Genomic DNA, 23,269 nt, shown 5'->3' on the forward strand with positions numbered 1-23,269 from the left:
ATGTGATTTTGTTCATTTTACTCTAACTTTTTTAGATGTATACATGTACTTTTCAATAAATGACTGCAATTTTTATCAAGGAAGTCATAGCCTTTTTTCATTTATGTAAATGTATGACATAACATGTTATTCTGTGTTAACATGTCAGGCATGAGATCCTCCTGGACTTTCAGCCTTCCTCCTGGTTATTAAAATCCACAGGACAAACTGGTTTGACAGAAAGTGTGACTTCAAAAAGCTGTGCAGTGTTAGAGGAGGGAGGTACAATGCATTTGTAGAGGAGTCAAACTTAGTTTCAGTGATGCATATTTATGGGTCATGCGTAGTTTTGGTTTTGCTTATTCAAATTTTCAATAGCATCATTATCTAATCAAAATCTAATGTCAGCAGACCAAAATGGAATATTTAACTTACTTATTTTATTAATACTATAAATGCATAAATAGATTAAATATATGAGTAGCTCATACAGTAGCCGTCTAAGCAGAATTGTGAAAAAACATATTTTGAGTTCACAGACAAACAGCCAATAAAACATTTAGGACAGAATGTGGCCAATGCCCTTTAATAATCAACATTAAAATTTTATAAATACCTCCAATCTAGCGGCCTCCACTCTTACTAGTACTCCTACTCAGTGCCAAGAATTGAACAAAGATAAGAGGCCTCTCTGCCAGCTCGTCCTGGAGCTCTGCCCATACTTCAGGACACACACTAAACAATCTGGCCCAACCAAATCGTATCTTTAATTATATCAAATATTGGAACAAAATCACCAAATCAAAATAAATTTGAATTTTATTTGACACTAAACCGAGTACATGGTGGCAGAGTACCTGACCACCGTGGCCTATAAAAAAATCAAGGAAAACATGGACAATGTACGGAATGAGTGGACAGCCTTTATTCATCTCCCTGATCCTCAGAAACTGTTGGGAGAAAAGTGAGTGAGTAAAAGCTGAAAAATATAATAATGTTGTTGTACATGAAAAGAAACAAGCTTTGTAGAAAATGTTTGTGAGTGATTATATCTGTAAAAAAAGTATTTTTATTATATATTTATCTGTTATGATGTACTGCTTTGGCAATATACGTTTTTGATCTGTCATGTTGATAAACCTTATTTGAATTTGAAATAAACCAACAATTAAGTAAGTCAAAAATATCAACTTTTAAAAATGAGAAAGCTCTCAGTTTTGTTTCACATTGATGACAACAAAAGTGAGGATGGTGAAATGTTTGCATACAGGCAGATTAAATGAGTTAAACTGCAGCACATCACTGGATACATGCTGCCCAATCCACAGTGGTCTGTAAAGAAAATACTCAGAGCAGCTCAAGGCTCACCATAAGCCTTTAAGCGTCCATCAGGATTGATGTTCACGCTAATCTCTCTCTGGTGAAACACTGCCATCTTGTGGCCAAAGCTACACACAAACACATTGGACCCTAACAGTTCAATATACTCTTCTGCTATACTTGCATAATTATAAGAATATAAAATCATGTATTAACATTAAACAGCACCTACAGTAAATAGGATCACTTAAAATATTACTGCAATAATGTCATATTTCAGTACATTTTTGATACACATATTTTTCCATAATAAATGAATGTATATATATATTATATATATATAATACATTTATGGTGGTTAAATACAGGAAATAAAAAAGGAACATTTCTTCAAATAAATGTTCCCAAGTGCTCCTCTCATCTGATTGCATCACTTTTCCACCAATATTCTGCAAAATATATCTAATCCATGTCATTACAGGACACAGTTCTTATTCCAGGAATTTATTTAAATAACACTGCGGTAAAAAATCTGATTACATTTACACCAAATGTCAAATGTGTTTTACTTGTTAAAACTATCTCAGGCACTTTGAGATAGCAGCATCATATAACAGTATTTACATGTTACATTTGCAGCACTCGCTCATTGAACTTTTCAGACAGAAATACAAAAATGTAGAAGTCTGTCAATTATATTGCAACCACAAAATGACCCAGAATGTATACACTCCTCTGACTAAATCTCTCCTTTATGCTGCTCAGGGACTTATTGTAAGTATAAGTATATGTATAGAAATTTATTGCAACGGGTCCACACATGTAACAGGGACATTGTTAAACATGACACTTGAGAATATTTGAGGTCTTAATTTTACATTATCCAAGAATGCAGATTAACAACTTCAATTTTGGGTTGAATATCAAAAAATCTTGACACTTTGTATCAGTGTTGAGTGAGTTATTTCAATATTTTGCATCTTCTTGCATAACTTTGTTCTGAATGTTGGCAGCGTTGTTGTTCATTTTGCTATTGTTGAAGTTTCTTATAGAGATACACAGAGCCCGATATGTAGCCGTCCTCCTGCTCTGATACCGCTCTCTCCCAGTCTTCCACCTCAGTGACCTCTACGCAACTCCACAGCCCCTCTTCCTCCATCTGCTTCAGCTCACGGTCCAGAGCAGCTTTGTATTCCAGGTTGTCATGGTTACTCCTGGTTGTCATGCAAACGCAGCCACCTAGTGGAAACAGTGCAGCCGTGTTGTTGAGTTATAACTCACCTCAGATCAGGGGTCGTATTTATCAAGCTTCTCAGTGTGGGAAATCACTCTTAACTGGTCAAAAATTATCAGGGTGAATAATTGTTGGTTGTACTTTGAGCAGTAAGAGTGAAAGTATTTGATCAACTTTCTTAAGTCAGGAAATCATTCCTGTTTCGGCCAATATTTAGGAGAGCTCCAGAGGGGTCCTAACCTGTTATGAGTTTCCATGAGATGGCGTTCAAGCCCCCCCAAAAATGTGACAGGGAACGTGCAGCTTCTCAACTGATGAATCAAATGTTGATCTCTATACACATATTGCACATTTAAGAGCGGACTGGCTGGACAGGCTAATGAATTTCAATTTCTAATATAATAAGAAATAAAAACATCTTAAATCATATAATTTATTTAGAGTAGAGAGGTGTGATTCTAAGAAGCTTGATAAATACAGACTCAGAACTGCAGATAAGACAGCATGAAACAAAAAACATATTCCCACCTGATTTGGTGGATTTGCAGAGCTCTCTGACCACACCAACTGGTACCTGACCGACACTCAGTGCTCCAACAATCACAACCACATCAAACAGACCTGCAGGACAGAGAGGAGAGAAAGGAGGTGAATGGGTGACGAAGATATGACAGCTTCATTGACATAATCACCTACAGCCTAACCCTAACCACTGATAATAATACTTAAGATGAATGATATTCAATAGCCATAATATTTCTTTTTTTAGAGTTTTTCCAAAAAAGGTTAAAAACTAAATCATAGAAAGGCATACAGTATTAACAATAAAACAACCAAAACTTTCAACAGTAATTAAATGCAATTATATAGTAAACTGAATGAATCTCCAGCAACAACAAGCAGTGACAGAGCAACCGTGACAGATAGTAAAATAATGTTTAAAAAGACAGATGATGGCAATAAATCTGAACACAACAGAACTAACCTGCCTGAGGATCAACTAAGGCATCACAGTGATCAATGACCTGGGAGAAATAATAAAGCGTTAAATTACCGCACTGGACAGGTAGTGGCTCCTCTCCAAGCATGCATAGCTTGAGGTCCTGATACAACTCAGTCCCTCTGGCCAACTCCAACATTGCCTCGCTTCCATCAATACCCACAAAATGTCCAAATCCATGTTTTTTCATCTGCACGACAAAAATACTGGTCAAATCCATTGATCATGAAACTTAAAACCAATACTGACAATGCTTTTTAGAATCAGACGAGTAAAATAAAGACAGCAAGTATCATAAAACATTTCTAAACAGCCATACATAATCTTCTAAACTGAAATAGACCAGACAGACACGCACATAAAATGTACAATAGTGACTCAAAATATGACACATTTTATAGGAAACACTATTTTTTCTGCTGTCACCCTGAGAGAAACATTGCAAAAGAAGGCCTCTGCCAAATATTATATTTATGTACTGCATCAAGACTATAAATATGAAGCTACTCCAGTGCAGGAGTGTGTTCCCATAACTTGTGAGTTTACCTGTTTGGCTACCAGTCCTGTGCCACAGGCCACATCCAGCACCAGAGCTGCTTCCCGGTCACCAGTGAAATGTGAGAAGATGCTGTTTGCTGCCAGACTTGGTGCACGGTAGTCCAGAATGTCCACATCCTATTCAGACAAGTTTTAAGACAGGCAAAGGAGCTTCAGTGGAATGATAACGACATATAAGAAAGTACTACATCTTAAAGCCACCTCCACTGTTGGTTTGTGATTTTTTTTCACATGTGCCTGAACCTATATAAAATATAATTAATGGGTAAAATAAATGATTATTAATATTATTAATAGTGTTGTGGTAGGTTTGGGCCTAAATCTGCTGAATTAAACTCCAAGTTAAACTCTGTTAATAATCAAATAAATCTTGCCAAAAGCAGGGGACATTTACACTATATACAACATTGATAATGCAAGTATCTTGACTTATCAAAGTCATTGTCAGCAACAAAACATAAAATAATTAGTAGGTGTGCAGCTCTGTAACAAAACTAATCAAACAGCAGATAGATTTGGACAAACTCATTTATGGACTGATATTTTAAGACTTTAAATTTGGATTTCAACATCTAAATTGAAAATAAACAGAGTTGTTATTGAAAAAAGACAATGAAGGACTTTTTAAACAATAAAATTCTACTGCTTTTGCAAAGTTTATGTGTCAAATATTGAGCCTTGACTTTATCTCCTATCAAAACCTTATTTACTAAGAATAAACTTTTCCAGTCTCAAGGTTAACAAACCTAAACTGCAGACTTCATGCTAATAGATATACCTGCTTTACATCTTGGAAAGGGTTCAAGGTGAATTATCAAAATATCAAATGAAAAGGAAAAAAGGAAAAAAAACAACAACAACAGTATACCACCAACACATCTTAACCCACACTTTAACTTTGCAGATAAATAAAAGACTAAAAAAAAGATTATTTCAACATGGACACAAACTGTGTAATGATGGGAAATGAAGTCTGTCCTGATTGTTTGTTAACAAGTTCGTATGTAGCAACATCATAATTTTAATTTTTAAAAGAGACATGTTTCTTTTAAATTTTCACAATAAAAAATTATTTAAATGAACAATAAGTACAATATTTTGCTGATGATGTCATACATCTGTCATCTCACCTGATCGTAGTTCTCTGCCCAGGTGTTGTAGAAGTCGACCTTGTCTCTTGAGGTGGTGCTCTTGTGTGCTGATAAGATAACCGCTTTCACATTTTCAAATGTGTTGGTAACAGCTGACATCATATACAAACCTGTTCAATTTAAGAAAGAACCAAAGTCAAGGCAGGCAAGTGATATTAACAGATATCAGAATATTTATTATAGATTGTAAGTTTTAGGTGTGAATAAAAGTTGCAGCTCAGTAAATGTACTTTAACTGGTGATCCTAGTAGAGCTGCAATAATTAGTCAATTAAATGCCAACTATTTAAATTAAATGTCTTTGAATTGTTGACTGTGAGTCGAGACAAAAGAGAACATTTGAAAACGTAAGCACCTTTCTTTCTACATTACATCTTCTAATGGTAAGCATGAACAGGAGGAATAATTACAGCAAGAAAACCTGTTTCAACCTTGGGGTACTTGATTTATCACCTGTTTTAAGACAGACTGCAAAGCTGCTTGCCTGCAAAACCTAATTACCGCTCAACTCAGTTATGGTTTGAAACCAGGTCATTATAGCCTAATAGTCAATAATATTTGTTTCAGTGGTATTAAAACTGGGAGCCTGTCTGACCTTTACTGTGGTTGAAAACTACACAAGACATAATGACGCACTGTAGTGACAGGTACTTACAGTTGTGTCGTTTATTTGTTCCAATTTCTTCACAAGTTCACCATCGGATATCAAGTTGGCAGCTGCTTCCCAAATATTATGGAGCAATACGAAAGATTTGCTGCAGACAACGTGTAGTTATTACGAGCGAATTGGCCAGGAAACAGTAATACGTGGTTTAAGGTGGTTTATTTACCCTCAGTTCAGTCTGTAAGGGAAAGACTGAAATATATTTTTAAAACATTTTTTTAAAGGCTTGTCACCTGTCTGCACATTTTGTTACCTTAAAAAAACCTTTATAGCCAAGATAAAAAAAAGTCAGACAGATAATTCTGTCTCTATGATATAATATATAATATTCCTTGTGCTGCATTCACTGCCCCCATGCCTTCTACTATAAACGCCTGTAAAAGCATTTTTTCCGACAACCCTTGAAGGAGGCATTCTTTCCAATTTCATGCACATGCGCAGTAGCGTCATCCGAGGCTGCTGCTATTCTTGTTCCCACCTGTAGAGCGACTGGGAGTCAAACCAAAAATATTCTGGAAAGTCCTCCTGATTTTTAACACCAGGCTAACAAGCTAAAACACCGTAGCTGCCGATAAAGTTAGCAGAGTTGTTCCCAAGTGTTATTTTAAGTAACTTTAACAGCTGAAAAGTCATTTTGTTGGTTACTTTTCGTCATGGAGACCTCCGAAAAGTTCCGCTCTCCCTATAACTTGTTTTGGTCCGTTTTCGTGGCATAGCTGGAAAGCTAAATCTGTCTGGTAATATTTGTTCGTTAGCTTAGCATTGGTCTCCCCAACACAAAAAAGCCCAGCCTCCTCTGTGCCTTGTTGGACGGCAGAAGTTTGAAACTTCACTCCCTGGTAAACGGGCCTCATTTACATTTCAAATGCATGTTGTATTTATAGAAGGGTTATCTGATATTTTCTTTCTTTCTGTGAAACAGTATGAAACGCTCAATTATTGTCTCCAGACAGCAAAAACTCAGACAGAAGAACTTTAACTCTCAACACATGACAGTCAGGATGGTGACTTGTTGTTGAAATGTGTAATTGCTTTAAAAAGGTGCCATTTGAGTCAGATCTTGCTGTTTGAAGCCATTTTATCGCTTGTAAAAATCTCATATTTTGCCTTCAAAGCAGTTCAGTTCCTTTTACATACATTTACCAGAACCAAGACGTGTGTCTTTGCACATCTTTTCTATTGTCAAAACCCCCATCAGGTCATGTGTAAAGTTTAAGTGGTGTAAAATTATAACATAAAGATTAAATTGCATTTACTTGACTTTTGATTTTCTTTGTATTTATTACTCCTTCCCTCTTATCTGCTTTCTTTTTCCCTGCACTGCTGTTTAATATGGATCATATTCATCTTGTGTTATTGTGTTGTTGAAATGTGCTTCATTTTCATTTTCTGCAGGTTTTGTTGATTGAAGACCCTCACAATGTCCATTTTAGGATTAAAAAAGAAACAACCCAAGACTTTCAAAGTCAAAGTTATCACCATGGATGCTGAGATGGAGTTCAGCTGTGAGGTATGGATTTTAGGCAACCTTTGAGCCTGAAATTATGCTTTATTGACAAATGTATGGATCAATATACCGTCTCTGTGTCCAGGCAAGAATATGGCCATATATTGTATGTTTGCCTTTATATGGTCTCACATGAAATTAGCCCTCTCAGATTCATGGAAGACTACACTGTAATGTTCTTGCACATTATATAATAATTTGCTTTTGCATAACTCTTGGTGTGCACTGTGCAGACTCTTGCACCCTGCATTTAGAAAAAAGGACAAAAGAGTCAAGCATGTGTTTCCTCGTACATACAGTCATTTTATTTTTATTTAGGCTTATTGTTGCTATCTAAGACACAGCTGACATACTGAAACATGTCCTTGATGAAACATCAGCATTTCTCCCAGGAAAATGTGTAACAAGCTCAGATCCTGAATCATCTTGTCTTATGATCAGTTTAGTTAGCAGATGACAATGTTAACAAAAGCCACATTTATTAAATATTTGGAAATTGCTGTGTTATATAGTCACTTTGATTTTCCCCCTCCCTGTATGTTAATATTTAATTTCTTTTATGGTTTTACTGCAGGTGGTCTTTATTTCAGGAGAGCTCTACACCTCATAAAATAAAACTGATATCATTAAATCAGTCATATTAATGTTTTACTATTAAGTTTAAAGTAATAGTCTAGTTTATGTAAAAATATGATGGCTTCTTAGTTTATATATGGATTTGCTTTAAATAATTACTTGAAATGGGAACAGAGCAGCAGCTGAAAACCAACATATTAGTTTCTCAGCATCTCAACTCACTGGTCTCTCTCTCGCTCTCTGTTTTTATCAGGTGAAGTGGAAGGGTAAAGACCTGTTTGACTTGGTGTGTCGCACAGTTGGTTTGAGGGAGACCTGGTTCTTTGGACTCAGGTACACAATAAAGGACACCTACGCCTGGCTGAAACAAGAGAAACGGGTGAGTGGCAGAGTGAATTAGTTTTTGCACAACACAGATGATTTTTATGTGCTGTCAAAAAATTCAAAAGGTAGGTTCAAGTATAACCTGTGTTATAGGACTGCAACTAATTTGTTTTTTTTATTATCAGTTAATTATTTTTCAAATAGACAATATTTGCTCTCTGTTGTTGTCTATAAAATGTCAGTAAATAAATAAATGCCCTCTCTCAATTTTGCAGTCTCCGGTAACATCTTCAAACTGCTTGTTTTGATTGATAAACAGTCCAAATCACATACACACATTCAAATTACAATTATACATTAAAGCTGCAGCGTTGGGAGGGACCTTACACCCTGCGCATGTCAGGTTTCTGTTAGGGGCATTTAGACACCTTCATACCGGGGCATTTATCGAATACTGCAAGTAGATATACATTACACACACAAACTCACATATACACTCACTCACACACACTCACTCACACATACACACACTCACGCTCTCTTGCTCTCAGTCTGTCTATGTAGACATTCAGACTGAGTAACTGAAATGAACTGCCAACACTTTGATGAGTCAAACAGGAGAGGAACTGATTTCCAGTGAAACCTGTAGATATGTTTGTAGGTCATGCTCTTGTAATTCGTGTTTGATCTAGACTTTGACTAGTCTGGCTAACGCTAGACCTGACCACAAGTGAGGTAGGGTCTGGTGAGGAGCCGTTCATTTTCTTGTATTTGAGGTCAAATTGAGGCTCAAAGAGGCGGTAGAATAATAATAAACGATACAATAAACAATAGGGTCCTTGACTCCAGGAAAAGGCAGGACTCCTCTGGAGCCCTCTTGCCTTTCGGCTCGGTCTAAAAACTTTAAAATCAAGCAGGAACCAGCTCATGTTTGTCATTTTTCCTTCATAAATGGATTAAGAATGCATGGATAATTTAAATCAATGAAGAGTTATGAGTCGAGCAGTTGAGCTACTAATTTATTAATTGTTTATGCTAATTTCTAAAACTAATTTACACAAACTCTGATCAGATAAACTAATTATTTTGTACTTTTCTTCCGATTATATATATTTTTCCCCCTCCAAGGTCTTGGATCAGGAGGTCCCCAAGGACTCGCCCATAACATTTCATTTCCTGGCAAAATTCTTCCCAGAGAAAGTAGAAGAAGAGTTAGTCCAAGAAATCACTCAGCATCTCTTCTTCTTACAGGTAATCTATCAGATTAGTTTGGTCTTTTTTTTAATAACCTTTGTCCTGATCTTTTGAACATTTAAGTAGTTCTATTCCCCACTGTTGGTAAAATTTACCTGCAATTCCTTCTTAAAAATATTTACTTGGTTTGTTACATGTTTATATGTGTCTTCAATCTCGTTCAGGTGAAAAAGCAGATCTTAGATGAAGAGATTTTCTGTTCCCCTGAAGCTTCTGTTCTGCTGGCGTCATATGCTGTTCAAGCCAAGGTAAGAAAGCCACGAAAGGTTAATGGTTCCTCTCAGTCACTTAAAGGACCAGTGTGTAAAATGTAGCAGTATGTATGTTTTAATTAGTGTATAATCCCTTGAAAATAAAAATAGTTGTTATTGTTACCTTAGAATGAGCCCTTAATATCTACATAAGAAGCGGGTCCTCTTTCACAGAGTCCGCCATATTGCACTGCCATGTTTCTACAGAAGCTCAAAATGGACAAACCAAACATTGGCTCTAGACAGGGGTATTTAGTTAAGCAATCTCAACAATAGATACCACCAAATCCTACACACAGGTTGTTTCCTTTTATCTCAAAACAAGTCCAACTAATGTCATTACTTAATGGAATGCTTTCTTTCTTGTTTTCTCCTTTTCCCTCTTTGTTCACTATCCCTTCCTCCATCTCATTCTCAGTATGGTGACTATGACCCAAACTTTCACAAGCCAGGCTTTCTGGCACAAGATGAACTTCTGCCAAAACGAGTGAGTAAAGCCTGTGTGTGTGTGTGTGTGTGTGTGTGTGTGTGTGTGTGTGTGTGTGTGTGTGTGTGTGTGTGTGTGTGTGTGTGTGTGTGTGTGTGTGTGTGTGTACGTACGTGTGTGTACGTGTGCACACAGTATATATTGTTTTTCCTCTGATGTTCTAGTTTATGTGTGTGTGTGTATTTTAGGTTCTGATGCAGTACCAAATGACAGCTGACATGTGGGAGGAGAAGATCACAGCTTGGTACGCAGAGCACAGAGGCATCGCCAGGTAAGACTGACCTAGGAGGGCTTCTGAAATTCAGCATGTTAAGAGAAATAACACCTTTTTAAAAATGGTGTCATCCAAGATTCTGTGCTCAATGTGTGATAAATGCACCAAGGTTTGATATGCCTTTTTTTATGCATCACATCGTCCACACAGGGATGAAGCTGAGATGGAATACCTAAAGATTGCTCAGGACCTTGAGATGTATGGTGTCAGCTACTTTGCCATCACTGTGAGTGTAAATTACTGTTCGTATTTATTATGGTGTTCTGAAAAATGCAACCTTATTACAGTCATACTTGATTACATAACAATTTTTCTCTATCACATTGACAGCAAAACAAGAGGGACACAGACCTGTTACTTGGAGTGGATGCTCAGGGTCTTCACATCTACAGCCCTAACAGCAAACTGAACCCTAACAAGTCGTTTCCTTGGAGCGGCATCCGCAACATCTCTTACAGCGAAAAGGAGGTAAACGTAATCAGTGGAAGTTTTTAAAGCCTTCATCCGGAGACAGTTTGCATTTTATGTCACATAAAAAACTTTTCGACTTGTTGACTTGATGGTAATTCAACAACCATAATGATTTCATCAATGTTAAATAGTATATTTTGTCACTATATCTACTGTTCTCACCACCATCCTGTTGCCTAAATTGAGTCTCGTTCATTAAAAAACCTGTGACCTTTCCAAATAGGAATTTTTACTTTTACCAGATTTAAACTTCTCTAACTTTCTTATTTTGCAGTTTACAATCAAACCACTTGACAAGAAGAAAGATGTTTTCAAGTTCTACTCATCTCAACTGCGCGTCAACAAGCTGGTTGGTTTTCCCAGTTTGTCCATTAAACTGTTCAAATATATAACACTTTGAATCAGAGAAAATGATAAGAAGTAAAATATTGCCGCCTGTATCTTCAGATCCTGCAGTTGTGCATCGGTAACCATGATCTGTTCATGAGGAGGAGGAAGGTGGACTCCATTGAAGTGCAGCAGATGAAGGCTCAAGCAAAAGAAGAGAAGGCCCGCAAGAAGGTGAGCTCTCTTTGAGCTCCACTGGAACCTGAGGGATGAGAATTAAATACAGATGTGAAAATTATTTTATTATTTTAACTTTATTGGGTTTCTTGGGCTCCATCTAGATGGAGCGTCAAATCCTGGCAAGAGAAAAACAGATGAGGGAGGAAGCCGAACGAGCAAAAGAAGAGATGGAACGAAGACTCTTCCAGCTGCAGGATGAGGCACGACTGGCCAATGAGGCACTGGTGAGATCTTCTTCCTTGACATGAGATAATTGCATAAAAGAAATGATACAAATAGAATGACGTCGAGCCCGATACTTCAGCTGATCTCATGCTAACATATTTTGAAATGTTGCATTGCATTTTGTCCAGCTGCGTTCTGAGGAGACGGCAGACCTGCTGGCAGAGAAGGCCCAGATTGCAGAAGAGGAGGCCAAGCTGCTGGCCCACAAGGCCGCAGAGGCTGAGCAGGACAGGCAGAGGTTAGAGGTCACCGCCATGAAAACGAAGGAGGAGAAAAGGCTGATGGAGCAGAAGATGAGGGAGGCAGAGCAGCTGGCCGTCAAACTGGTGGAGCAGTCTGAGAGGAGGTGTGGACTTAATTATTTATTACTTCACTTACAGCTTTGCATTATGAATTACATGTATCATTTTTTACTTCTCCCAATTTCCCCTTAAATTATATGGAGTAATCTCAATGAATAAATGAGATACTGTTGACAGTTTTGTAAAAGTTTTCCCTTAAAACTGGTTTTGCGGCAGTACATTAAAAGTGTTCTTCTATAATGTTGTCAGACATTTAAAGAAAGGATCAAAATCAATGCAGCCTTATCAGAGATATCATCTGTACCTCTAGGTTGAAGGAGGCAGATCACCTGAAACAGGACCTGACTGAGGCAAAGGATGCTGAGCGGAGAGCCAAACAGAAGCTGCTGGAGATCACTAAAACAACTTACCCTGTACGCTGGTGATGACACTGATACATATGTGCTCTCTGTGATGCCTTTGTTGTTTGTTTTTTTTTTTTGGATGGATGAATACAGGAGGTTATTGTTACAAATTAGTATTTCGTGGCCATGAATTAGTATTTCGTGTGCACGTTATAGCTATATTGTGGCCACAATTAAATTTTTTTTTGACCATGTCACCAGAGGGGCTCCATACAAGAGAAATGCAACACAAACAAGAAAATATACCCAGGATTTAAACATGTTTTGTTAAATATGTTTTATTGGACAGTTTTCATTTTGATTTAGTTAGATAGGATTGGTTTACTCAAAAAAACTCAAAAAAATGTTTGCCACTGTTTGTCAGCACATGAGCACATGCTTTATCTTCACGAGTGTAGCTGCTAATTTGACATCCGTCTGCCTTATTTTAAGCTCATAGCTGCCTACTCCACTCCGCCTGCTCCTCCTGAAGCAGCTGACTTTGCTTTTGAATCGTCATCTACGCGCCTCGACTTCAAGGACTCTGACATGAAAAGACTTTCTATGGAGATTGAGAGAGAGAGGTGAACTGGAGTTAAAATATCCTGCAACAACACGTTGGAAGCACGGCTTGATTCTGCTTGTTTATGGTTTCTCATCATGCATCAGTACTCATACATATCTGTGTATTTTTCTCTACCTGTCTCTTGTTGTTCCTCTCTTGCTCTTGCAGGCTGGAGTACATGGAGAAGAGTAAACACCTGCAGGATCAGCTGAAGGAGCTGAAGACAGAGATTGAGTCGCTGAAGCTTGAGGAGCAGCAGCAACAGGCCGGCGTCTACAGCCTCCACAATGAGGCGAGGGGATATGGCCAGGAGCCAGTCTACATACCTCACAGCAACGTACGTGTGATAATTTCACATAATCATCTTTTTTTTTCTTTTCTTTTTTTTTTTTTTAAAGACTTTATTTAACAGGTTTTCAATTATATATAAATAGACATACAGAATGTCAGAGAACATAATCCCATATACCTCCCCATAATGCCTCCCTTGGGACCAAGAGTACACGAGAGAAAGAGAAAGAGAAAAGAAAAAGAAAAAAAGACCCATCGACACTTGACAAGATGTCAGACTTGCAACGACCATAGTGATCTTGAAATGATGATAATTATGACCAATTAGGCAAAGCATGGCAGAGTTTGAAAAGGAAAGAGTGAAAGAGTTAATTGTTAAATCTGTCAGTGTCATAGTACACTATCGGTGGACCACTCAGACAGGTCATCTAAACTTATCGTCTAGATGACATGATCTATTAGAAATTTAACTTCTTCACATATTCAATAAATGGGGACCACACCCTCTCAAATTTGTCATCTGACCCATTCAATGTATGTCAGATTTTTTTCAAGTTGGAGCAAAGACAGTATCTCGTGGATCCATCTTCTAAAAGGTGGACATTTGTTGGATTTCCAGTTCAATAAGATCATCCTTCACGCTATGAGGCTACTGAATGCTATTGCTCTCTTTTGTTTATTTGTGATATGTGTTTCCATGGGTGTGACTCCAAAGATGGCAGTGAATGGGTTAGGTCTGAGAGATGCATTACATAACGCTGATTAACAATCAAATATGGAGCACCAGAAGTTTGTGAGGCGGGGGCAGAGTGCCGCTGTGGACAGTCCTAACAACCTATGAAAGTCTGTAGCCTCTGAGATGCTGCATAGAGCGCAGTGCCATTACGCACAGCCACTCACTGTTTATTAAATCAGCTGATGACACCAGGCTGCTGCAGTATAACTACACACACCTCTACACTCACAAAAGTGGATTTGGACCCGCCCCAAAGGCACTTGCGCCACACGCTTCACGCCATGCACTATATATCGTTAAAAATAGGGCCCTAAATGTAGAAAAAAGTGAACTTGAAGGGCTCCTGCTGAAGATATTGGTGCAAAACATTTAAGATGGGAGGAAATACAGTCCTTATGTAAAATATTGATTACATCAGTATATTTACATAACCTATAAATATGTACGCAGTTTTCAGTTTGTAATCACACCATGAATGCACATTCATTTATACACATTTAAGCCACCCTGATGTTTCTGCCTCAAACTGCTCATACTTGTCTTGTTTTGCAGCGAAACTCTGCGTACATGTCTCAGATGGCCTACTTTGAAGAAGTGTGATCCTGCTGCAACAAGAGGAAGACGAAAAGCATCGGCTGTTGCGACTTTATGAGACATCTCTAAATGTTTAGTTGATATTTTACCTGGATGAACCTACAAGACAGACACATACACCACAACTGTGTGCTTTGGAAAGACTTTTCTATGTATCCTCAACAACAAACAGCCGCAAGCCTGGCCGCCTGCTCAGGCTCATGCTAAGTTGTACCATCTGTTACACTACAGCACCTTCCACATTTCTTTTCTATATAATGAACACATTACGTAATGTGTGCCATGTATCTAACACTGATTCAGGATGTGGTGCTGAGGATGGATGTATGAATTCACTGGTATATTCTGCAGTTACAACGGTATGACTAGTATTTAAAATAGTTTTTATAATCAGACGATCTGCTTAATGAGGTAGTTTAAGACATCGTCCTATGCCAATTCATTAGACATCATCCAACCCTAGTATGAATGAGTTTTAAATTGTTTTATGTGGTTTTAAGGGATATAATGGTCAGATATAGAATAATGCCTCAGTGACATGTTATAGATTTATGCATTAACATCATTTTGGGACAGCATTTAAGTTTTAATATGTCATGAACCGTCTTAAGGCAAAGCTCTAGCATCAGGTGTAATTAGTTCAATTGTCTTTTTCAGGTGGGGGACAATTGTAAAAAGTTAAAATATCCAGAAGATTTTGTAAATATGAAAAAAAAATTGGTCTGTTTTTTTCAAACCAGCAAAGTGTTTCTCAAATTTGGCTTTTGACAGTAGCACTTCAGAAACCCAAGTGCCCAATTTTTTTTTATTATACAGTAACCAAGCTATTGTTGTTACTTCAGACACAAAAATAGACTGAAGACAACTCTTCATCAAAGACATGTAATGTGAAAACTAACATTGCGCTAATTTAGTAATTTAAGTAAGTCATTTTAGTAAAAGTCCAACTTTAACATGCAGACATGTGCAGGGTGCCTAGATGTGACACTCCATAAATATGTTTTTTTTTTCTTTTTTCTTTTTGGCGTTTCATTTCTATTTGCTTGCTGTTTTTGTTACTATGTTCAAGAGCTGCCTTATTGTTTCTAATGCCTCCTCATGGTAATTAATAGAAATGCAGTATATAGTTTCAAGCTTGAACTCTGCCATTTCAAGTTTTTGTATGTTGTACTTTACTCTGATGTGCCTTGAGGTTTATTTTTTACCATTTTGATTTGAGTTGCAATGGTTTTACTTGGTGTTATTGTGCTCATTTGTCTTAGCATTAGGGTTCCTCTAAGTTTGGGATTCATTTCACGTCCTGACTTACTTACAGAATAACAGACTGACGACTTTCCTGATTTCTCTTTGCTAATGTATTTCTCAGGGTTAGTGTTGGAGACAATCACTGCAGGTAGAATCTAGTTGTTTTTATCCCCTGAGATATACAGTATGATATCCATTAATGTTAACTTTTTTTTGAACAGGCTATTTTCATTCAGCATAAGTCCAATAGTAAGTTTATTAAGTCTATTGCCGGCAGTGGGTGCATTGCATTTCACAAATCTAGAGGTGTGGGTAACTTGAGTGAACTTTTATTCTGCTGCTCTCCTCATGACTTTTTTCAGAAAGGGAGAGACTGGATGCAAAATGTTTATTTGTAGCACCATGTTAGACTGACTTCATTATAGACTGAACATGATTGGTTTATTACTACCCTCATGACTGGTTGTAAACGAGCAAGGCTAACCCTGGTCTTGTGTAAATGGTTATTGTGTTAACGCAGGTGGAAATGTTTCAGTTTGCATCTTTATCCTTATTTATTTGTGCCTTAAAAACACTATCACCACACATTTTCATGAAGTGTGTCATTGTGGGGAACTTTTGTATTTTAATGTATGTTTTATTGTACTATCTTGGGATTTTCCTGCCAAATTTAAGTCCAGTGTTAAAAACAACATAACTTTACATCTAAGAAAATGTACCCTAGAGGGACACAGTGACAAAAATGTTATGGTTTCACATGCACAGCTATGTTTTGTCAGTGATTTGTAACCTTGAGCATTTTGTGTATATCATTTCATTACAACAGTGATCATACAGCAGTGTGTCAAAGTGTTGTCTTATAGAGCATTATAGAGTGACAATCCTCTTAATATGTGATTTTAATAATGAAACATTCTTAGGAATACTTAATCTGCATCTGAAATGGCATCAAAATATAATTTAGACAGTCTGATTGGCAGATGGTGTATATGATTTTTGTTGAATAACTAAATCCTGATCAGCGATATTGAAAAATTGGACAAGGATGACTTGAAAATGACTTGAGTCAGATTCTTGACTTGAACTGCCCCAATACTGATATTGGTTATCAGTCTGATACTGACTAAAATAACTGAATCGGGTATCAGTGACAATGGGCCAATCTTGTATCAGATACCATTATTTTAATAACAAATCATTACATTTATATCTATGTATTTATTTGTTACATTTTGTTTTAAAAAGGAAAGCAATATTTAAATCATGCCTGATTTTACTTTCCACATACAAGAAAGATCCCAGTCTCCTTCACAGTGAGGAGTAAAGATTATGAATCAAACACTATTGGATTGGCACTTGCTATTAGCTGAAACCCAAAGCCCAGGTATTGGTATTGGACTGAAAAAGTCAGATTGGCTGTTTAGATCTAACATGTCACTGTAATGAAATCAATAGATGAATTGCCATCAAACTTTTCAGGATTACTCACTCTTGTTAAGACTGCTTTCATTAAGGACTGAAAACGTAAAGGTATTTGAGGTAATAAGTGTTGAGTCTGTCAGAGTGTCACAGGTCTTCTTAAATCATGCAAATTAATTTGTTACTTAAATCACATGGTGTTAATATTTATACTATTTAATGGAGCTCAGATGTAGCCAGTTCTCTCAACATCCAGCATTGAAACCAGTTTCCACTGAGCTCATGATTTAGGGACATCACAGTTATATGTTTGCTTCCAACAGATAATATTTTCTATTTTAATTAATAAAGTAAAATGTTAAAAAAAGACAGCCTATCAACAGCCTTAAGCTGACTGCTTGGGTACAAACCTGATGCAGCTGTAATTCAGAGCACACAGGATGTTCAAAGCAAATGGGAAGGTACTGTAGCAGTATGCAATAAATGGGACATGAGCTTACAGAGATGTGCTCATAGCACAAAAATACTTTGGATATTCATGTAAGCTGCAGTAATGCATCCAGAAATATTCATATTAAAATGTAAAATAAAGTTGGAATGGATTTGGATAGGGATACTTTCAAAATGTTTCATTATTTTGTAGTAATTTATATCAGTATATTCTCTGCTGTGATGTTTAATACAGTTAAAACAAATCGGCTTAATATAGAGTTTAAAGTTCCTTTAAAAAGGTTACTATTCAATGAAACTCATTTAATTTCTAAGTGAAAATCAATTTATAAAAATGTACCTGTTAAACACCAGGTCTTGACTCATATCACAGATATAAATTAAACCTTCGCAGTGACCCAGACCCCTGAGCCCAGATCACAGTTCATGAATGTGAAGGACCTGTGTGTGAACAAAAGGTTATTTTCATTACCACCAGAGGGCAAAAAAGAACAGAGCCTCCTTGATCGGCAAATATGAAAAATATGAAGTAAAGCACAATGTATTATCAGAGGACAGTTATTTTTATCTTCATTACTATATGTCAAAGAGAATGACATAAGCAGTGAAATATAATGATAAGTGTGTTCTTGTGAGTGTTTGTTTATACGTGTGTTAATACATGTACAGTCGGCACTGTGTATGCTCAGCTGTGACTGCATGAGACTGCTTGTCGTACTAACAGTGTTGCAGCAGCCTGCAGCAGCTTATATTTTCTCACCCGCACAGAGATCAAACTGAAACATCTCAGACCTCAGATCAGTCCTCCACACTGTGATCCTTTAGAAAATACTGACCTAAAACAAGTACGGGATTCTGAATCTGATTGACCTATTTTGTGTCAGTTCATGAAAATAGCATTAAAATAAATGAGCAAATTAAAAATTCATTGAAGTTTTTGGATTCTGTTTATTTTCTGTAAGTAGGAACTTTACATGAGACAAACTCATGACATAAACTCATACTGTAACATGCTGTTACTGTTTGAATTCAAATCTGGATCATACTGTGTGAGTGAGGTTTTATTGATGATCCATATCTACCTAACTAGGAAGTAGGTTGGTAAATAAAAGATGAAATGAAATACCACCCTCCAGTGATAAAACTTTAGTACTGTATCAAGTTGTTCCCATAAACAATTTTCAGTTTTACTTTTGTTCCATTTAACAGTTGATCTAAATAAACATGAATTATGAACATATTTAGTTACATAAAACAGGAGAGCAACGCATCATCAAGGCAACTCAGTCCTCTATATGTTTGAATTTAAACAATTAAAAAAATATATTGATCTGCATCTGCATCAAAATACATAGTTACAAGACAATTATGGTGATTGGATAATTTGTTTGAAGATGGATTTTTGAAAGTTGCATGTCAGACAGACTTGTCATTTACAACTGTTGCGGTTGAGTCTGTTCAGCATTCAGCACTTTTACATTTCATTTTAATATTAATAATCATTTTTTTATCATTAAAATTGTCTTTAGTCTAATGTCAAAGTGAATCTGAAGTAATTGTAGTCTTAACCCTTGACACTAGGCTGTTGTTCAGTAATCTGAAAAGTCTGTGTGCAGAGTGATGTAAACTGAATTTCGGTTACCAGCAGAGTGCACAAAAGAGCAAGTATGAACTTTCACTGAGTCTCTGTGATCTAGAAAACTGTTCATAAAATGAACCCTCATCAACGACTACCGACGGGGGTCTCCAGGGACCCCAAGAATAAACTACTGTAAGAAACAACACTCATTGCAAAATGTTGACTATTTCTTCTGAAAACATTATACGTTACATATGTAATTAATGTAATCTGAAAAACAAATTATTATTACTCAAGGAAAGTTAATTTGCATATCATGTAAAATGAAAATTAAGGGTCATCGACAGAGTGCATGAGGAAATCTGTGTTTACTGCATCTGTGTTTGTCTCCTTCAAAATGGCTGATGATACTTTACATAAGGACCCAAACATGAACTCAATGAATAGCTCCATCTATTAAAACTGCATAAGGAGTCCCAATACACTGATATTTTTAAAGCACTAATATAACAGAAACAGTAAATAATGACATGAAGTCACTGGGAATAAATTGACCTGGCAAAAAGTACAAGTCTGAGAATACCCCAGTCGGGAGGATTAAGGTTAAGAAGCATCATAGAAGATACTAAGCATAAACGCAGTGTATTAATACAGGACAGCTATTATTTTCATTCATTATTATATATATCAGAGAGAATGAGATAAGTAGTGAGGCAGAGTGAAGACTTTGGCTTCATTTAGACAAACCTCAAACACATTCAGACTATAGCATAGTCTGCAAAGTGTGTTTGTTCATGCGTGTGTGTTAATACACATACATTAGGCACTGTGTATGCTCAGCTGGGACTGTATGAGATTGATTGTCGTGCATTACAGGTGCATGTATTTTCTCACCTGCACAAAGATCAAACTGAAACATCTCAGACCTTGAATTATATTCAAAGATCAAACATAAAGCACTTTTTAAAGCAGTTTGAACCAGTTGAAGTTTGGAGGCTTTATAAGTCAGGTCAGGTCAGCTCTACCACTGTACCTTTGTGAAGGGCTGAAACTGGACAATGAGGGTTGTTCCTGAGTCTGTGAGTCTCAGGGGCTCAGGGGCAGGGAGATGAAGTTAATGAGGTCAGCGAGTTTCAGGAGGCGGCTCTGAGAGATGCACCTGAGGAATCGAGCGGGCAAACCACCACTGACACTGAGAGATATTGTGGTGGAGTTGAAGATAGAGCTGAGGTACATGAAGTCCACAGTGAAGGACAGCAAGAGCCAGGTGGATGAGCTGAAAGCTGAGCTGAGCCTCACTAAAACACGTGGAGCGACTGCAGAAAGAGAATTCTGGTACAGAGTGGCGACATTTCCTGTTCAGTGTTTAAACTGTGAGACTTTGTGTTGCGTCAGGGTGATGATCCTATTATAAGCTTAACCAGTATAAAACATGTTTAACATAAAATATGAAATGACTGAGGTGAGGATGCAACATACAGTAGTTTTGGATGAATGTCACTTTTGTGTCCTTGATGCATTTGTGTGTACAGTTGAACTGAATGATGGAGTTTGGTGCTGATGAAACATTGGTAGATATTTGTTATTGGATCCCTGTTTAATCTAAAATAACTAAGGCCTCTCTACAACACAGGGCCACCAAAATGCAATCAATGAAATAACGTTCAACCAGCTGATACATATTTTGAACACATAATTTTGATGTTTTTTTGTAACATTGGTAAAGTAATGGATGAGCACAAAAGATGATGAGATGACAAATAATGTACATTTATAGAATATTAAATAAAAATGTCCTCATATCTGCTTATTGTATACATGATATGATATGGTCTATGTGGTCTGGAGGAGGTAAAATTAATTAAAAAATAAAAACACATCATTTGCAAATGCTTTGATATGACATTATAGTATATTATATATACATTATTCACAGGCACATATGAACTTTATTTTATTTTCTAGTCCAAGCAATAGAACTGATATCTTTGGAAACCAGACTGACTTCTACTGAGAGCAAAAAAAAAGAAACAGACAATGCAGGTATTTCACTGACTAATATAACGGTTTAATAGGTGCCTGTGGTTTGTCATTTACTATGTCATTATTTTCAGCTATTTGTTAGTGTTTCCACATGTAATGCAGTTTTAGTTTCTCTTCATTTAGAAGGTTAAAGTTGCAAAACATATAATTGAAAATGACCTGTTTACAACCTTTACTGGTGTGGATGTCTAATCTGTACTTGTGTGTACGCATATTTTGAGTTCACATTTTGAAATGTGTTAAACTGTTAAAGATCTGTCTTGGTGCATCATTTTGGCCTTGGGGGTATTAAATGCTGACCATGTAATTGCAAAATCCCCTGTTTGATCCAAGATGTTGACCCTTCTCTTTGAATTCATTTGCCATCGTCTCTTCACTGTCACCATCATATAACTGCAAAAATGCCTGAAAAAAGACTTTAAAAAAAATTGTCCATGATATCATTAAAAGAGAGTTCAGGGTTAACTGCCTCTGAAACAGCTCTTGAATTATGTCTTGGTGATTATATAGTGGAGGAGGGAAATGGTCATTTTGGAGATGAAAGCAAAGCTTGATGGCTGAAGTAATTTGTGTAATGAAGGAAGGTCGCAGCACTATACGGGGATAATAGAGTCAAATGGCGTCTTCTAGTAGGAACTTTTGAAGACAGTAGAGTAAAATATGGTGAAGTCTTGGTGTGGACTAATGGGGCTTCTGATCAGATGCTTCTAAGTACCTTATTGAGTTTGCATTCAATAGGTATGGTGAGGGTCAAAATACTGCACATTAAATGTTGTGCGGGTTAAGAGTTTGATATTTTAATAGCTGCTCTGCTCTGTAATTCACTGGCTTTTTATTCATTCCAGATCTGCAGACCAGACTGAGTAGCAGTGAGTCCAGGATTAGATACAGTATGTTTTATTAGCTAGAGAAAGACTGTGTCTGTTTGAACACACACATATATGACATGATGTATATGTACTGCAGTACCCTACTGTAAAGTCTGGGGTGATATTTGGCTACATTGGGAACATTGGGATGTTGGCTGGTAAACAAAAGCCAAAGTAAAACATGTCAAGTCTGTCCTAAAACAACACTCAGGTCCCCAAATGAACACTGCCATCATTTCTCCTGTTCATGCTTCATAATGCATTTACAATGTAAGTGATGGTGGCTTTTAGTGCATATGTCTCTCTTTTTGTTGTGATCCTTCCAATGCAGCTGAACAGAAAAACAGTCTTTTGAGACACAACAATGGATTTTTTTTAACTAAAAAGACTGTAAGCGTGGACGATATCCACTCAGATGGCTAAAGATTCATATTATCTTTGGATATATGAACACATTTTTTAGTTTTTAAAACAAGGACTGTGGATTTTGTTCCCCATTTAAAAATGAAGGGGATCTTTGTATGAAAATAAGTTATGATTACAGCAAGTAAAACAATTGTCATTGTTCATATGGGCACCTAATTGTTGCATTAAGACTTTTCTGACATTTCTGACCCTATCCATTAAATTTCATCTTATTTCATTTGCTAAGAATGTTTGAAGTTGTTGGGTATTGATGTAAAAAATACCATTCCCTGTACCTTATCTGGGTTTAGATTCATGACATATTTTCAATGACTTATCTTTTTCTCCCTATTTTTCCACTGAGATTCATTCATGTATCCAGGACTAGATAATAATAACATCTGATACATAATAGCACAGTAAATTTTTATTATCAGTGCAATCAGTGTGTGTTAAAGAGATCTCTTCTCATCCTAGAAGTCTATTAGCATCTGACAGAGAGACCCAGCACCGGGGGCAGGTACGCCCCTCATTCTAGGCTTTACCC

At 36.8% G+C, this 23,269-nt stretch overlaps 2 protein-coding genes across 2 annotated transcripts; one reads left to right on the plus strand and one right to left on the minus strand.

The window, feature by feature from the left end:
• Window positions 1-1,793: 1,793 nt before the first annotated feature.
• Window positions 1,794-5,991, minus strand: mettl27 (methyltransferase like 27). The gene is made up of 6 exons (XM_053331529.1): window positions 5,897-5,991; window positions 5,222-5,352; window positions 4,080-4,208; window positions 3,588-3,723; window positions 3,062-3,154; window positions 1,794-2,538 (listed from the first exon to the last, which is right to left on the minus strand). Exons 2-6 carry the CDS (start codon window positions 5,342-5,344, stop codon window positions 2,330-2,332), a joined length of 690 nt encoding a protein of 229 aa, XP_053187504.1. The 5' UTR covers window positions 5,345-5,352; window positions 5,897-5,991; the 3' UTR covers window positions 1,794-2,329.
• A 433-nt stretch (window positions 5,992-6,424) lies between these two features.
• nf2b (NF2, moesin-ezrin-radixin like (MERLIN) tumor suppressor b) lies at window positions 6,425-16,785 on the plus strand. The gene is made up of 17 exons (XM_053331607.1): window positions 6,425-6,744; window positions 7,301-7,415; window positions 8,242-8,367; window positions 9,441-9,563; window positions 9,731-9,814; window positions 10,236-10,304; window positions 10,493-10,575; window positions 10,729-10,804; window positions 10,909-11,046; window positions 11,324-11,398; window positions 11,497-11,610; window positions 11,718-11,840; window positions 11,970-12,187; window positions 12,454-12,556; window positions 12,980-13,110; window positions 13,260-13,428; window positions 14,671-16,785. The coding sequence occupies exons 2-17, from the start codon at window positions 7,326-7,328 to the stop codon at window positions 14,716-14,718; spliced, it is 1,770 nt and encodes a 589-aa protein (XP_053187582.1). The 5' UTR covers window positions 6,425-6,744; window positions 7,301-7,325; the 3' UTR covers window positions 14,719-16,785.
• The last annotated feature ends 6,484 nt before the right edge of the window (window positions 16,786-23,269 follow it).

This window comes from Scomber japonicus, chromosome 13, assembly GCF_027409825.1.
Source record: "Scomber japonicus isolate fScoJap1 chromosome 13, fScoJap1.pri, whole genome shotgun sequence".
Taxonomy (NCBI): Eukaryota; Metazoa; Chordata; class Actinopteri; order Scombriformes; family Scombridae; genus Scomber; species Scomber japonicus.